Source organism: Squalius cephalus (assembly GCF_949319135.1).
Source record: "Squalius cephalus genome assembly, chromosome: 10".
Taxonomy (NCBI): domain Eukaryota; kingdom Metazoa; phylum Chordata; class Actinopteri; order Cypriniformes; family Leuciscidae; genus Squalius; species Squalius cephalus.
Window position 1 is genome coordinate 3,349,954 of NC_137131.1, and position 17,618 is coordinate 3,367,571.

At 34.3% G+C, this 17,618-nt stretch overlaps 2 protein-coding genes across 10 annotated transcripts; both read left to right on the forward strand.

Annotated features, from left to right (window-relative positions):
- Positions 1 to 744: 744 nt before the first annotated feature.
- On the forward strand, positions 745 to 7,410 carry csrp1b (cysteine and glycine-rich protein 1b). The gene is made up of 6 exons (XM_079884208.1): positions 745 to 843; positions 1,549 to 1,659; positions 6,178 to 6,346; positions 6,432 to 6,561; positions 6,924 to 7,017; positions 7,137 to 7,410. The coding sequence occupies exons 2-6, from the start codon at positions 1,551 to 1,553 to the stop codon at positions 7,211 to 7,213; spliced, it is 579 nt and encodes a 192-aa protein (XP_079740334.1). The 5' UTR covers positions 745 to 843; positions 1,549 to 1,550; the 3' UTR covers positions 7,214 to 7,410.
- A 2,443-nt stretch (positions 7,411 to 9,853) lies between these two features.
- Positions 9,854 to 17,431, forward strand: tnni1b (troponin I type 1b (skeletal, slow)). Of its 9 annotated transcripts, XM_079882778.1 has the most exons (10): positions 9,854 to 9,975; positions 10,057 to 10,152; positions 11,947 to 12,196; positions 13,186 to 13,217; positions 14,149 to 14,190; positions 14,444 to 14,575; positions 14,834 to 14,923; positions 16,619 to 16,795; positions 16,905 to 17,028; positions 17,139 to 17,431. In XM_079882778.1, the coding sequence occupies exons 5-9, from the start codon at positions 14,182 to 14,184 to the stop codon at positions 16,995 to 16,997; spliced, it is 501 nt and encodes a 166-aa protein (XP_079738904.1). In that variant the 5' UTR covers positions 9,854 to 9,975; positions 10,057 to 10,152; positions 11,947 to 12,196; positions 13,186 to 13,217; positions 14,149 to 14,181; the 3' UTR covers positions 16,998 to 17,028; positions 17,139 to 17,431. The 9 variants fall into 9 exon arrangements, with proteins under 9 accessions (XP_079738904.1, XP_079738905.1, XP_079738906.1 ...); XM_079882779.1 differs by lacking the exon at positions 10,057 to 10,152 and having other exon boundaries at positions 9,895 to 9,975; XM_079882780.1 differs by lacking the exons at positions 9,854 to 9,975; positions 10,057 to 10,152 and having other exon boundaries at positions 12,073 to 12,196; positions 13,186 to 13,226; positions 14,155 to 14,190; positions 16,905 to 17,037.
- The last annotated feature ends 187 nt before the right edge of the window (positions 17,432 to 17,618 follow it).

A 17,618-nucleotide genomic window follows, 5' to 3' on the forward strand; every position in this document is an offset into this window, starting at 1 on the left:
TGATTTAACTAATATGCTTTATTTATTAACTAACAACTAACTAGCCTGCTTTTTTCTTAACCAACTAACTAGCTAGTTAACTAACTTTCTTCCGTTTCTTATTCCCTGATGCGTTGTGTGTTCCAACAGGTTCAGCTGTGTGAATGTGTGTTTGGTATGAGGAGGGTGAGGGATTCCAGTCCTCCTAACAAACACCGTTTAAGGTCAAACAACATCTGCAAACATTTCATGTGCATATCTTCCAGAAAACATCACAAAACTACAAACACATTAAACCATGCTTTTATAGACACAAACTGTACGGTATGTACAAAATTATTCTTAAATCTTAAAGTTCAACTTTTATACAATTAATAAGAGACTCGTATAAATAATAGTGTTCTGGTCTAAATATAGTACATTATAAATAATTCTACATTTGTATTTGATTTTTCAGTACACACTCTTTTAGTCTTGCATGGCCAACTAACAATATATAATATAATAGTCATACACAAAAAGAAAACTGTCAAATAGTGTTTTGAGAAGAGCCAGACAGGTTAGAATTCTCTCTCTCTCTCTCTGTCTCATCCTCTCTCTCTCTCTCTCTCTTTCTCTCTATCAGTCTCATCCTCTCTCTCTCTCTCTCTCTCTCTCTCTCTCTCCATCAGTCTCATCCTCTCTCTCTCTCTCTCTCTCCATCAGTCTCATCCTCTCTCTCTCTCTCTCTCTCTCTCTCTCTCTCTCCATCAGTCTCATCCTCTCTCTCTCTCTCTCTCTGGACTCATATGAGGACTCAGACTCTGCTGTTCGCTCTGTGATCTTCTAGTGAAGCAGAATCACACAAACTCTCTATCACTGCAGGTAAGAGCTTTACTATTACTTAAAATAAATGTGGGGAAAGACAGAACACGTGTTTTGACCCTTTATCCAGGTATGATATCAGACGAGTATATGGTCACACTTTAAAATAATGTCTCATTTGTTAAAGTTAGTAAACGCATTAGCTAAAATGAACTATTAATTATCAATATACTTTTACAGCATTTATTCATCTTTGTTAACTTTAGTTAATAAAAAGACAATTCTTCATTGTTTGCTTATGCTACAATGCATTAACTAATATATAACATGTTCAAATTTTGATTAAGAATGTATTAGTAAATGTTGAAATTTACATTATCCAATATTATTAAAAGCTTTGGTGCATGCTAACTAATGCTAACAAAGTAAACCTTATTGTAAAGTGTTACCGAGTAGGCTATATAAATCATATTGCAAATTTGCCAAATTTGATTCATTGATCTTTATCCAGCTACAATTTACCTTCTCATTAAGAAAATGTAATTGAAACTCTGAAAACACATAAAATCCAGAGAAGAAAAAATATTGTCACAAGGCAAATTAGTTCTAATGAAGAAGACTTTTAGCAATGTTGCATTTGTGAACTAATTTGTGCATCTTTTAATGTGTGTGTGTGTGTGTGTGTGTGTGTGTGTGTGTGTGTGTGTGTGTGTGTGTGTGTGTGTGTGTGTGTGTGTGTGTGTGTGTGTGTGTGTGTGTGTGTAGGGATGCCGCTCGGAGGAGGAAACAAGTGTGGCTGCTGTAAGAAGACGGTGTATTTCGCAGAGGAGGTCCAGTGTGAGGGACAAAGCTTCCACAAGTCCTGCTTTCTGTGCAGTGAGTCACACACCAGTAACTCTGTCTGTTAAATCAAATGGAAGCAAGTCAAATATAAGTGCATCATCTTCTTTACTGATTTAAGGTGTGCATTTGGTCGACTCGCTTCCATTTCATTTCCATCCGACACTCAGTATTCACATCATGAGAGATGGGAGCACATGTTCAAGCTCAAGTGGATAAATCTATTAGAGACAGACACACACACATTGACACAAACGTTCACCTGCTCTATAATATTTTAAGCATAAAGGATGTGCATGTTAGTGTGAGATTCTCCATGTGGAAATGGGTGGTGATGGTCAGTCCCGTAGAGAGAGGGTGTTAACCGGAAAATGGAAAGATTATTCATGCAGATGGTCATATAGATCATGGAAAATATAACGTATTGTTCTCGAACATAACTGTCAGCTCTGAATACAATGGCCGTGACACACTAACTCAAGAAACTCTGTTTGGGCACAAATCTCCACCAATGCTCCCAGTGGATCTCATTCATGATTTTTCTGTCCTATATAAAGGCATTGTCCTAAAGGCAAGGCAAGTTTATACACAATGGCTATTCAACGTGCTTTACATAGAAGAAATTAAAATAATAAAAAGAAATAAGAATAATTAAAACAGTTTAAAAAATTAAAATAAAATACAGTACAGTACAAACAGTCGGACGAACAGTGGGAATGCACAGCTAAACAGAAGTGTTTTGAGTCTGGATTTGAATGTGATACTGTAGGAGCACATCTGATCTCTTCTGGAAGCTGGTTCCAGCATAGTAGCTAAAAGTGCTACTTGCTTAGAGTGAACCCTTGGTATTTCTAGCTGATATGATCCTAATGATCTGAGTGATCTGTTGGGTTTATATTCAGTGAGCATATCTGCAATGTATTGAGGTCTGAGGCCATTGAATGATTTATATACCAGTAATAATACTTTCAAATCAATCCTAAATGTAACTGGGGGCCAGTGTAAAGACCTGAGGACTGGTGTGATGTGTTCATATGTTCTGGTTCTGCTTAACGTTCTGTATGAGCTGCAAATGTCTTATGGTCTTTTTGGGAAGGCCAGTGAGGAGTCCATTACAATTGGTGATGAAAGCATGCACAAGTTTCTCTAAGTCTTGTCTGGAAACAAAGCATCTAATTCTTGCAATATTTTTGAGATGATAGTATGCTGATTTTAGTCTGACTCTAGTGTCACACCAAGATTCCTGAGTTGATTTTTAGTTGTTTGACCCCTAGAGTGAAGGTATGTGTTCACCTTGAGAACTTCATCTTTGTTTCCAAACGCAATGGACTTGGACTAAAGACTTTTTTATCTTTTTTTTATCAGTTGCATTTATTTAATTGCTTGCTTAAATGTACACTTGGATCATTTAAAAGTAGCTTGAGCTTCTGAACTAAAGACAAAAGTCCTTGGAGTGGAAATCTGGCATGATTTTGTATACGGAACTGAGAAGCGAGTAAATCTTTTCTGTTTAACAGTGTGTCCATATTAGGTGTTGTACAACCGAAGCTCCCGGTGGATTTGTCTGCCTTTTATGGCTGCACATGGCCTGCAAATCTGTGCAACAAATGGATGTTTATGTGCAGATGACATTTGCAGAGACATTAACATTGATGATGCATCAGTATTATATCACCAAATCACCAAAATCCCAGGGAGAGTGTTTATGTTAGGATTGTGGTTTTAATACCTCCATTTTTCCTCCTGCTCAGAAACTAAGAATGAACATTTGATGTTTCTCAGATGTTTCTCCTCGGGTGTCAAAACCTTCTCCTGGAGGGCCACTATCCTGGGGTGCGTTTCCCAAAAGCATCGTTAGCCAACTATGGTCGCAAGTTCCGCCGGTATCAGCATAGTTCAACGAGTCTGTGTTTCCCGAAACCATCGTTCTAACGAACATTCGCAAACAGCATCGCAAAGTTGTGTAGTTGGAATGACAGTGGTTAGAAGAAGAGTTTCTTGTTTGCATGACATGTGGACTTAATAAATCCTTATCTTGAGCTAAATAAGCAAGCTGACATTCAGTACAATCTGAATCTTTTATTTAAAAGACATACAAATGTCATTTACGTCTTTAGTTTGTCAAGAGATTTAAAGCACCGTTTTTGAAGAGTGCGCATGTGCGAACGTGCTAGTAGGCTACATAAGAACACTGAAAAATAATGATTAGTTGAATTTACTAAATTTTATTGTGGTAAGTGGTTGCACACAATTGATTTAAGCTACATTTAAACAAATGCATTAAGTTGAACTAAAATTTAATAAGTTCAACTTAATGCATTTGTTTAAATGTAGCTAAAATCAATTGTGTGCAACCACTTACCATAAAAAAATTTAGTAAATTCAACGAATCATTTTTTTCAGTGAACGAGCCTATTGAATCTGAAAATAAAGCAAAATAACTGCGAAAAATGAGAAACAGTCCTCAGATGCCATGTTCGTAATTTATAGCAAAACATCTAGCATTAATTCGGTCTCAAACAGATTCATTAAAGAAGGTTATTACTCCACCATCTGCATGACATCATTACCCAACGTGGTTGAACGACCAATTTGCGACAATACAGTTTCGGGAAACAGTCGTGACTAGCTAGTTGATTTCTTCAACGATGCATCGTACTATGGTAGTGAACCAGCGAGTTACGTCATTGTACGGGAAACACACCCCTGTAGAGTTTAGCTACCCCTAGTGAAAAATAAATGTAACAAAATGTATTTGAAATACATTTACATATGTATGTACACTGAAAAATATTATTCGTTGAATTTAATCAATTTTTTTATCGTAAGTGGTTTTACACAATTGATTTTAGCTACATTTAAACAAATGCATTAAGTTGAACTTAATCAATTTTAGTTCAACTTAATGCATTTGTTTAAATGTAGCTAAAATCAATTGTGTGCAACCACTTACGATACATGTTTTTATTAAATTCAACAAATCATTTTTTTCAGTGTACGTACCCTTTAATATAAATACCCTGCAGTTCTACTGTTGGTATACTAAATTGATATACCTAAAGTCTGCTGAATTGGAACAACTAATTTTGTACTTAATGCACTTTAGTTATCCAGAAATAAGAAATAGTGCCGAGGAACAACTAAAGATATACTTATATATATATTTGATTGTGCTAAAGTGGAACTACTGCAAGTATACTTTATGTACACTTTAAATATCTTGCATTTAAAGACTGATTTATACAGTGATCATACTAGCCTTACTAATAGTGATATTACAACACATTTTAGGCTAAATATTAAGAAATGTGCATTTTGCAATAAAGAAGTACTTCAAATAAATTGTAATTATAATATTAATATCAGTAAGTCTCAAGCGATATGTCAGTAAATATGTTAATGGATTTGTAGTATACTTATAATATGAAATAAATATTGTCATGGTTTTATTTCAGTTAGCCTAATAGCTGGTTTGATTTGCATTGAGAGATGATCTTATGGAAAGTACTCCATGCCAATCTCTAGGTATGGTGAAGGCTATGTGATGATGTGGGGCTATTTTAATTCCAGAGGCCAAGGGAACTTTATCAGGATGCATAGTATCCTGGATCCATCAAGTAACTGGCCTTTAAAAATAAAAATCTGTCTGCCTCTATGGGAATTTAACATAGGGGTGTCCAAACTTATGCACCCTGTATTTTAAGGAAGAACATTTATTTATTTACGATACATTATTCATTCACCAAGAAAATTGGTGTCCTTAAAGGTTGGATTTTTCCTAATTTTTTTAATTAAGGAATTAAGTTAAATTTCCAAAAGATGATTTTTTTATTCCTCTTTTTAGTCAACTTTAGCATGGGTGTCTAAACTTATGCATAGCACTGTAAATGTCTTATAAAATATGAATGTTGATGCAGTTGTTCTGTTTGTCCTTGTTGTCTTTTATTCTGTTATTTTTCCTTTTTACTCTGTACAGCACATTGGTCAACGGAAGTTGTGTTTAATTGTGCTTTATAAATAAAGTGATTGATTGATTGATAGTGTACTTGTGTAGGGCGATTTATACTATTTAGCAAATCTCAACTGCTTGATTGCTTGTATCGTCGCAAAACGTAAACTCTATTATCGCCCAGCTCTAATCTGCTAAATGCAATTATAAGGTATGAAGATCTTAAGATATTATAAACATTAACAACATGCTCTTCTGTAAAGCTGCTTTGGAACAATGTGTTTTATGAAAAGCGGTACACAAATAAATTTGACTTGACATGCTTGACATTCACAGATTTCACACAGTTGAAAATAAACATCCAATCAAGTAATTTTGGCAGCTTGGTTTAAATAAAAGCTGGTTTTAGACAAACAAGGATGTTTTAAGTTCTGAAACTTACAGTATAGTATGTCTTTATAGTACAATGTCTAAAGATCAGGGAAAATTTGTGAGTAACCATTGCGCTGTGGATTATTTTGCAATTAAAAACGCAACATTATCCTCAGAACAAAAAGACTATTACAATTAGTGTCTTGAACATGCATCTTCTGTGTTTAATGCAGTGGTGTGCAAAAAGAATCTGGACAGTACAACAGTAGCTGTGCATCAGGAAGAGATCTACTGCAAGTCCTGCTACGGCAAGAAATACGGCCCAAAAGGGTACGGCTTCGGCGGAGGAGCGGGAACTCTCAGCATGGACACGGGCGAAGCTCTGGGAATCAAACCGGCTGGGTTAGGAAGACTGTTTCAATGAAAGCACCATATTTGTGTCTTTACCAATGTGCATTAAAGTAGCTGGTGTGCATTTGTCTCACAGTCAAGCATCCCATCATCCGACCAACAACCCCAACCCGTCAAAGTTCGCGCAGAAGCTTGGCGGTTCGGATGTGTGTCCTCGCTGTGGAAACGCTGTGTACGCGGCAGAGAAGGTGGTTGGAGGAGGAAACGTGAGTTGGTTTTTCTTGACCTGACTTGCCGAGATACATCATTTTGCCCTGGGACAAATGTCTTACCAATCTAGTCAACCGAAACCTCATCTGGGAGATTTCCTTGATGTGATGTAATAATTTGGAAAACAAGTCTTGATTGTTTTGGCTCGGTTGCTAAAATAGTCTTATTATCGACTACAATTAAAATCCAATTCAATCCTGTCCTGACCTGTCCTCAAATAACACTACAGTGCAAACTGACAAGATCACAGTCAATCCAAACACGTTTGATGTTTTATATGCAGCCACTCAGCACGACAAAACAAAAAAATACACCAAATGCGTAACCAAAAAGTGTATTTATGTGTGTCCTCCTTTAGCCTTGGCATAAGAGCTGCTTCAGATGCGCAAAGTGTGGGAAGAGTCTGGAGTCCACCACTGTTGCAGATAAAGATGGAGAGATTTACTGTAAAGGTCAGTATCAAACATCATGCATACAGTTGATATTTATAATAACATTATCTATTCATTATTCATTATGACATTTATATTTAATATTTATAACATTATTTATTTGAATGATATTTATATAGGGTGCTATGCTAAGAACTTTGGACCGAAGGGCTTTGGGTTTGGACAGGGAGCTGGTGCTCTGGCTCACGCTCAATAGAAATACAGCTGACATCGGTGAACCCAGGAGGTCAAACTAGTCGCTTAACCACCTACAAACACGTCTCATAAATGTTATACACACATAAGTGCCCATTTGGGTGCTCAGTATGTACTAAATCCAATAAACGGGGTTTCATCTGAAATCCAAGACTGTATAAACTGACATTTTTGCTATAATAAAACTGGGTTGTTTTTCCATGTACTTGGATTTATGTATTTTTTTTACATTTTTTTTTATAAATTCAAAATAAATAGTTAAAGCAATTCTCTGACTGGGCTATGTCATGCATTATGCTTTTGAAAAATACAATAACTAAGAATGCATGAATGTAATTATAATTTGACCAAACATGAAGTTTGTAAACAGCGGGACACAGACAGCATTGAATACTCGGATGATTCGCTTGTTTTCTCCATGACATCATACACACATGAAAAACACAAGTGTGATGAGGAACAAAGCGTGTTTATGTCTCTGAGCCTGTCACGGGCCTGATCTAATGAGACGATGAGACCACAGACTGACTGGATAAGACCATCAGAGAGATTGTAATGCTTTAATCTAGGCTAATTCACAATTAAACAATGGAAATGAATAAACAAAACTGGTCTCAGAGCAGCTGCCGGGGGAACAAACATTCCCACCAAAGCTCCCAGAGGCAAAAACACAAGCATGCTACGAATGGTAAGTGTCCTGCCCAGTATATACTATAGTGCCTACTATTATATTTTTAGAAATAGAATGTGAAGCAATATATATTTTAAATAGTAGTATATGCAACATTCTTGTCACACAAACTCAATATGTTCAGGTATTTTTTTTTTTTTTTTTTTGAGCATTCACATATTATTTTGTGTAAAAATGCCAACTTTTAGCAGTTCAGTTAAAAAATGCATCAGAAAGATATGTTAATATGTCAAAACAGTTGATATTGCTTTGAATGTGCATGCATTGCCTGTGAAATTCCCATACTGGAGTGAAGGACTTTTATTAGACACAAACACTATTGCTCACTGAGGAAGAATAAAACTATCACCAGAGGGCGCCACATCGCATTATGCTTGAAACAGAAAACAATTGTCAATATTTGAGGCATGATGAATTTTTTTGAAACAGTACAGCCAGGCAGAACTAAAAGCTCCTTCACTCTCTACACACACTTAGTCTAGTGTGAGTCTGGCTTGTGTTTTTACAAGTGCTTACCAGTTTATAAAAAGCAGGTGATAATTGGCTGTCTGGAGGTCTGAATATTTTTAACAGACCCACATGGAAGATTTCGCAAGAGTAGCGGGGACCGGGGCTAGTTGTCACATAGGGAAGGTCTATATGGAAGTAAAAATTAGATTTTGAGACAAAGGTTTATTTTGTCCCACATACATTAGCATGTTGCTTCCAAACACTTCATTATATTTTGTCAATTACATCCTTTAAACTATAATATATTTGTGTAGCTGGTATTTTATATGATTTTGAGCAATGTTTCTTATAAATATTGTACATTTTATATATATTATAAACATTTTTTATTATATTTTGATGTTTTTATAAAACATTATTTGGATTATCAAAATGTATAATTACTGCATGTAATTTAATTTAATTTATTTCAGTAATTTAATTACAGTTACTTCTGGTGTAATTACATTACATTACTTCTGGTGTAATTACATTACATTAAACTGCATAGAATAGAACAACTCTATATAAAACAATAGTGAATTTAACATCAAAATTTAACATCTAATGTTAAAAATGTATGTTTTTAATGTAACCTTATGGCTGTACACACTTTGGCCACTTCAAGAATAATTTATGCAATTTTATTTTTTTATTTGAAAGTATTAAAAGAGCAGTTGTATCCTTGTATTGTTCAACTGGTCAGGGTTGAGAAGTAATGCAATACTTTTAGAGAGTAATTAGCACAGTAATCTAATTACACTGTTGAAGATCTACTTTTTTAGAGTAACTTATATATATATATATATATATATATATATATATATATATATATATATATATATATATATATATATATATATATATATATATATATATATATATATAATTTATTTCATTTTTTTACATTAAATATTATTTCATATTTCAAAAAAGTTATTCAAAGTAAAATATGATCAAATTTCGGGGTTGATATGGGATTTATAAAGTAATTTGTAACAAGTAATGCAATAATTTCTTATTAAGTAATTTCAATAATTTTAGATTAATTTCTAGTAATTAGTAATCAAATTACACTGTTGAAGATCTACTTTTTTAGAGTAACTTACCCATATATATATATATATATATATATATATATATATATATATATATATATATATATATATATATATATATATATAAATAATTTATTTTTTTACATTAAATAGTATTTCATAATTCAAAAAAGGTATTCAAAGTGAAATATGATCAATAAAGCCAATGCTTCGATATTTTTGCCTATACAAAAACTGACTTATAAAGAAACCCACTCTGAAAAAAACATAACAACTAGTCTTACTATAGCACAAAAAAAGAAGGAAAAAAAGAACCAGCGCAGATAAAAAGGAGACAAGCACATATTTATTGCTGCAAAATCCTCGCCAGCATTCAATATCAACAGCGGCTCTAAACGCGGCTGACATGCAGCATCTATAATCCGGGGTTTCCACATCAGCCAAGACACAAATCCCGCAGAGATCATGGTGCCGGTAAACAGGACAGGTGTTAACCGCTGACTGACCCTTCTAGAGCTCCCTTCAGTGAGTATTAATGCAGATCTGTTTAGAGGCAACAACACCATCTGCGTCACGTTACACTATTGTTTTTATCTTGCAAAGCAGGTTCTGGAAATGACCATCGACATGCAGATGAGAAAAAGCAATGCTTCATCCACACAAACACAACTCAGCATGCTTTCTGCCAACAGAGAGAGTTTGGTAACAGAGACAAAAACGAGTGAAAACACAAATTCAGTGATTATAATGAACTGATTCTCACTTAGAATTGAAGTATATGTGGCAAGACACTTATTTTGAAAGTACAGCTGTAAGACTTCAACAAGACCTGATATATGAAAGCACCTGGTGAAAGCTAGAGCAAAACCTAAGCTCAGATAAAAGCATTGTTGTCCAATAACTGGATGCATTTTTTATCTCTTGACATCAAAATAGCTTTTAGTAGGCTATCTCACGAAGGTCAGAGTGGCAGTATCAGCTGTCCAACCGCTCTATGTTTAGCTAAGCCAACGTATGGGCAACTTCACATTCCTGTCATGTTCTTCCAGAGATTAATATTGTCTACAGTTAATATTTTAATCAGACTTTGGGTCAAACACAGAGCATTGTTCCACGGAGGAAACATCAGAATAAACTAACATCTCACAAACATATCATCCCTTTCCTATATGAATGCAAAAAAAAATTATACAAAAGGCAAAAACTGATACCCATGAAGTAAAGTTTATCCCTATATAATTTGTTACTGATAAACAGACTTATGAGAGATGCTCTTCTGCAACTTCAATGCTAGCAGTCGCTCTTTTAAAGCTTAATTCAATTATCAGTTGTTTTATTGAAGTATCGACTTACTTTCAGATGTTTCTTCTATACAACTCCTACAGATTAACACAAATAAATGAGTCAATAGCCATCACACAGTAAGAAGTGTGGAGCTATAAAGGTAACATTAATAGCAGATCATTCGATATTAGAAGAATATGATGAGTAATGTCTGTTTTGACTGCAGACTTTGGTTTCTTGGCCAGTTTGAGATATTTTTTAGATCTCTTTCAAAAACCAATGCAATTACTAATTAATTACAGAATTAATGTTTATAAAAGGATTGCATAGCAAATATATACTGTCTTATTTCCTAGAATAAATATATAAACAATCTTAAATGAACGTACATTTTCTTGAGAAGCAAAAGATATTAAGAACTAAATATTAAAATTAAGTGACTTAAAATTTTATAAATATAATATTTCTATTTATATATTCTAAATATATTATATTATTTACTTGTTTTCCCTTAAAATTAAGTTGCTTTTTCTTACTACACTGGCAGATTTTTTTTAAAGTACATTTAATTCTGATCAAATGCTCAGAAAACAAGACTTAATGTCTTCAGTAAATTTGCTTCTCAAGTAAATGTAAATGTAAATGTATTTGAGAATGTGTAGACACTTGTGCTGGAAAACCAGACAAAAATACTGAGGAAGACAATCTTTTTTTTTGCAGTGCATATAAATGCAAAACAGCTGACAGAAGAAACATCTGAGAAGCAGCAGACTTAAAGGAATAGTTCACTTAAAAATGAACATTTAGTCATCATTTACTCACCCGGCCTCAAGTTGTGTCAAACCTGTATGAATTTCTTTTTTCTGCTGAACACAAAAGAAGATATTTTGAAGAATGTCAGAAACCAAACAGCTGCTGTTGGACCTTCCATAGTAGTAAAAAAAATACTGTGGAAGTCAATGGTGTCCATCAAATGTCTGGTTTCCAACATTCTTCAAAATATCTTCTTTTGTGTTCAGCAGAAAAAAGAAATTCATACAGATTTGAAACAACTTGATGATGACAGAATTTTCATTCTTAAGTGAACCATTCCTTTAAGAAAAAGTCTCCATTTAATTTGGTCTCACAATACAGTCAAGGAGAAACAGTTGAGCTCTTATTAAAAAAAGATGGAAATTGACTTTTAATGAGATTGCTTTTTATTCTTTATAGTAAGCTAAATGAGGTTGTAAGACAGGCCCGAAGCATCGTGAGGAACCACAGCTGTCTGATAAGAGCCGCGTACGGCCTATCAACAACAGAGCTCCACAAGTGCTGGATAAAAGCGTGTGTGCGTGTGTGTGCTAATAATATCACCCAGTAACAGGCCGAGGATGAACAATAAGAGGGTGTCTTAAAAAAGAGAGGCATTGTTCTAGAGCATCACTTTGAAGAACATTTCTCTGCCCATCTGAGCTGCAAGGTAAGCGTATTCACTTTGCTTCCACGTTAAGGAACGTTAACTTTAATATATGTCAAGAATAAACCTTGGAAAATCAACTTTTGTTTCGTCCTCAATGTTTCAGGCTCTTAATATTTCCAGGCATAGTCATAGATTTTAAAAACCGGTCATTGAAAAACCCACATTGATCATGATTTTTAGGGAGACGTCAATGTCTACGGGCCTGAATATTAATCTTGCATAAGAAACGTTACGTTTAATCATTTAATTGCACGTGTGTTTTATTTATAATCTCTCCATGTCTCCTTGATCACTTTGATTTTATCTCTCAGATGATTTAATTAAAATGTATATCTTTATCAATCTGCTTTTCAATACTGAGATGCATGAAACCTCAAATTAAATTGCATAATGGTATTAAAACCAAAACCGCCTTTGGTGTTTGGCAAAAGGAAACCAATTCCAGATAAATGATGATATGCTCGTTTTATTGCAACATTTAACAACTTTTTTTTTCCGAGTGCACTAGGCCAATTTGACAACCATGAGAACATCACTGAGCGGAAACTTGGGCCGGGTTAAAGCCTCTGAAGCGCTGATGCGAGTCTATTTATGGTGCATTGCAAGTGGATATGGGCTGGAGAAAGCTGGGATTATTATCTGTGTGGCATAGTTACCATGCCCATATAACCACACCGCGATAGGCGTCTGCCAACACCTCTTTTCCTAGGGGTCCACTTCATCTGTGAGCGCGGCCACTGTCAGGACTTTGAAGTGGTTAACAGACGCCATTGCACAATTTCACATCAATCAATTAGTGTCATTAGCTCATCCATTTTAAAAAGCAGCAGACAAAAGATATATAACAGCGATGATTTCAAGAGTCAAATACGTGAGATTCCAGTCGCTGGAGATAACATGGTCTGATTAGCACGTCTGAATGTGACACTTGAAGAGCCTCCCGAAGGTCCTGCCCTTTCGAAACAAATGCCTTTATTTTTATCTCCTAGGTTGAATCGCCATTGTAAAGATGCCCGAGTGAGTATACTGTGTGTCTGCTTTCTGTCGTTCGTCATCTTAGACGGCTTACGGTACCCTAGACAAAAGAGCTCTATTCTTAGATTTAGAGGCTGTGTTGCTTTAACTTAAGGCCTCGGTATTAACGAAGGCTGATTAGGAGTGTGTGAATACCATACAGGTCAAAAGTCTGAGACCAGACTGAAAATCTGATTCTAGGATTCTAGGTCACTAATTAAATAAGCAAACTAGTAACACTGATACACTTTGTCTTGTCATTTCACACAGAATAACCAGGTTTTGTTCATGTCAGCTCAAGATATGCTGTTAATAAAGCATAAGATGGACACTCAAATTATGGTGATAAAATGTATTAACTTCGAAAGGAATGTAAATAGAAGCATTGGTAACAATTACAACAAGGTCTCATTAGTTAATGCATAAGTTAACATGAACTAACTACGAGAAATATATATTTTACAACATTAACCTTTGCTAATGTTACTTATTTAATAAAAATAGTCATATTCATGTTAGTTCGCAGTGCATTAGCTAATGTTAACAGATGCAACTTTTGATTTTGAAAACGTATTAGTAAATGTTGAGATTAACATTAAGATTGATAAATGTATATTGTTTGTTGTTAGTTCATGTTGTTAACAGAGGAAACCTTATTGTAAAGTGTTACCGAAGCATTTTCATTGGGGTCTTAGACTTTTTGGACATCACTGTATGTTGTTATGAATGAGGATTGAGATATTTATGATCTAATTGTGTGTTTTTATTCCTTTGCAGGCAAGAGGTAAGAGTGAAAAGCCATCGTTGAATGCCACTTTTTCAATACGTTATTGCAGCAATAACACATGATATTATGAATGATAGTATTCAATAAGGAGTGAAGCATATATAATGAGTGCTATACTGTATATAACCAATGCTCATTTCAAATTTGACAGAAAAAGTCCAAGATCTCTGCATCTCGCAAGCTGATGCTAAAGGTACATTTGCATTGCAGAATAATTTTATGCAATAAAGCTTCACAAATTGTGGTTCCAACTGTATGCATTATTTTTTGCATTTTCTGAGGAAAAAATATAAATAGATTTTGTCTGTGCAAAATGCCACATTTTTGGGTGTTTGCTAAAAAATAAATAAAAAAAAAACACAAATTAAGAAAGTGCATTATTATAATTGATTTCTTCCTAATATATATATATAACATTTTAAGGAGCATGTCTATGTGTTTGTCAGAGTCTTATGGTAGCTAAAGCAAAGGATGACTTAGAGCAAGAGCTGGTAGATAAAGAGGCAGAGAAGGAGAGATATCTGGCTGAGAAAGCTCCTCCGCTACACACTAGAGAAATGTCTTTCGCTGAGCTTCAGGTATGTCCACATCTCACAAAACTCTACTGGGATTATTATAGAATAATTATCACAATAAAATATGTTCTTGAATGCTATAGAATTCCAAAAAGTGCTATTTAAGCACCATGAGATATATAAATATCACAATTAAACAATAGCATGCTGTATACAGTATACTGTATATAGAACTACCATGATTTTACCATTGAAACAATCTGCCACACTTCTAGAAGATTTACTTGTAAACTTGTAAAAACTATTTGTTCTCTCTATTAGGAGCTGTGTCGGGAACTACACGCTAAAGTTGATGTGGTGGACGAGGAGCGCTATGACATTGAGGCTAAAGTGCTTCACAACACAAGAGAAGTAAAGAAACCGTTTAGCCTTTTACTGTATATAGGCTTCAGTAACTCGGTCAACAATGCTAGGAAAATGAAAAGTCCCCTAACCAGACATGACAGTTTCCAGCACTGATTATAATTTGACATCCCGTGTTAAAAGCAAAATTGCTGACATATTCACTAAATTAGAATTTGATGATTTAATAAAGCACAACAGTGAGCGCACACTATTTCAGGAACATTTAGAGCCCTGTGAAAACAGTTCATTTTTTCCCCAAATTCCCTTTTATTTATTTTTTCAAATTCCATTTTTCAGTTTAAATTCTTCTGGATTACGTTTTTTTTATTTTTTATTTTACTCCATTTTAATGGTTACATTAAATTTTAGTAATCAAAAAGCATGTCTAATTAATTGAAATTATGAACTGAAACTTCAATTAATTAATTGAAACATACAATTTAACAACAATTTATTAAAAGTTTAACAAAAATAACATTTTTAGGGCCCTATGAAATACGTTTTAGTTTTTTCTGTAAATCAGTTTAAATTTTTCCCCCAAATTCCCTTTTATTTTTATTTTCAAATTCCATTTTTTTCAGTTTAAATTCTTCTGGTTTCCGTTTTTTTTTAGACTCCATTTTAATGGTCACATTCAATTTGAGCAATCAAAAAGCATGTCTAATTAATTGAAATTATGAACTTTAGGGTTAGGTAAAAAAAAAAAAAAAAGGTAAATGTAAAGGCCCCATGAAATACGTTTTGTTTTTTCTCAAATTCCGTTTTATTTTGACCAAATTCTGTTTACTGGATTGCATTTTAATGGTTTAATTCAATTTTAATAATCAAAAAGCATATCTAATTAATTGAATTCATAAAAAACAACTTTTTGGGGGGCTCTACAATAATAGGGCCCTATAAAATGTTTGTTTTTTTCTTCAGAAATTCTGTGTTGTGTATTTTAATTTTTTCTGGCAATCAAATGAAGGCATAAAACAATAATTAAATTTTTCTTTGAATCATATGAAATTAAACTATTTTTGGTCAAACAAAGTGCATATAATTATTCCTTAAAAAGAAAGTTTTAATAATAATTTATTATTATTATTATTAGTGTTGGTATTATTGTTACATTGAGATGTAGCTATATCCTACAGTACAATAGTAATATATTTCTGTCACAATTTCTTCATGTTAAAACAAACTTTTATATTGACGGGTTGTCGTGCAGACCTTTGAGTTTTCAGCGTCACAAAAACGTTGGTTCTTGAATTTTTTACCATATTAATTTTCTCTATAGAATTTTTTGCTTATTTATTTATTTTATCCAAACTAAGAACCCTAACCAAACAGTTCCAAGATGAATCCCAACCATACACAAATTTAAATCAAAAATTAAATAAATAAAATAGAAAAGACAATGATGTGTAAAACAGAAAGTACTAATGAATTATGCATTGCAAATGCCCTTATTGGTGATCAAATAAACGCTGGCAATAACGAATTGATATAAACGACTTTAACACCAACTGTAAACGCCCAACTTGAACAGACCAGATCAGTCACCAGGACCAAATTACATTCATATTCGGGCTGACACCTGTGTTGTGTGTTCCCGTCTTAATAATGTAGTGTTACGTAAGAACAGAACATCAGACTCATACAGGAACCTGCTCAATAAAAACTTGCGTATTATGAAACATGTAAACAAACCTGTTGCAGATCAAAGATCTGAACATCAAAGTCCTGGACCTGAGGGGCAAATTTAAGCGCCCCCCCCTGAGAAGAGTCCGAGTCTCAGCTGACGCCATCCTGCGCTCTCTGCTGGGCTCCAAACACAAGGTGTCCATGGATCTGAGAGCAAACCTCAAGTCCGTCAAGAAGGAAGACACCGAGAAGGTGAGCTGTGGGTCCAGGGCGTCCATCTGGGCTGAAATGAAAGAGTTCATCGTTACTCAGACCGTTATTTTAACCCAATTCTGGGATGCATTTGTGTGTCTCTTTGTAGGAAAAGACAGTGGAGGTCAGTGACTGGAGGAAAAATGTGGAGGCCATGTCTGGAATGGAAGGAAGGAAGAAAATGTTTGATGCAGCACAGTAAACAAGTGATCACAATCAACATCTGTAAACATGCAAGTACAGTACGAGAGAATTCATGTCAACATGAAGTCAAAATGGACCATATCTACCGGTAATACATTCTTGGCTGTTGTTGAAGAACTATTTTTTTGTCTTTTCACAGGATATCAGGGTGGGATGAAGAACAGAGGAGGTGACAACGCTGATTAGTATAGGAATGCATACATAGGCCTACTTGTCAAATACAAAATTATTTGTCAGTGTGTTCAATACATGTCAAATTAAAAGCCCTGTGATGTGAAAAGTGTCAAAAACGTTGTAAATAAATTGTGTAATCTCCAGATAATTATCAACATTTGTCATTTTATGTGAATGTTTGTACAGTCAAATGTTTAGTAAGGATTAAAGCTGATAGTGTTTGGGGAAATTGACTAATAAAATGAAATGATAAGTAAATGATCTGGAAATTCAGTGCCCTTATGAAAAAATATAATTTCTACCTCTATAAAGGGAGTTATCATGACTATGTATGTATGATGTAATGGAAAAGAAGTATGTGAATGATAATAAGGCCAAAGCGACTTGCACATTTCTCAGTTTACCAGTCAAGAGTTGCTGATCATCTGGTGCGTTCAAGGCCTCC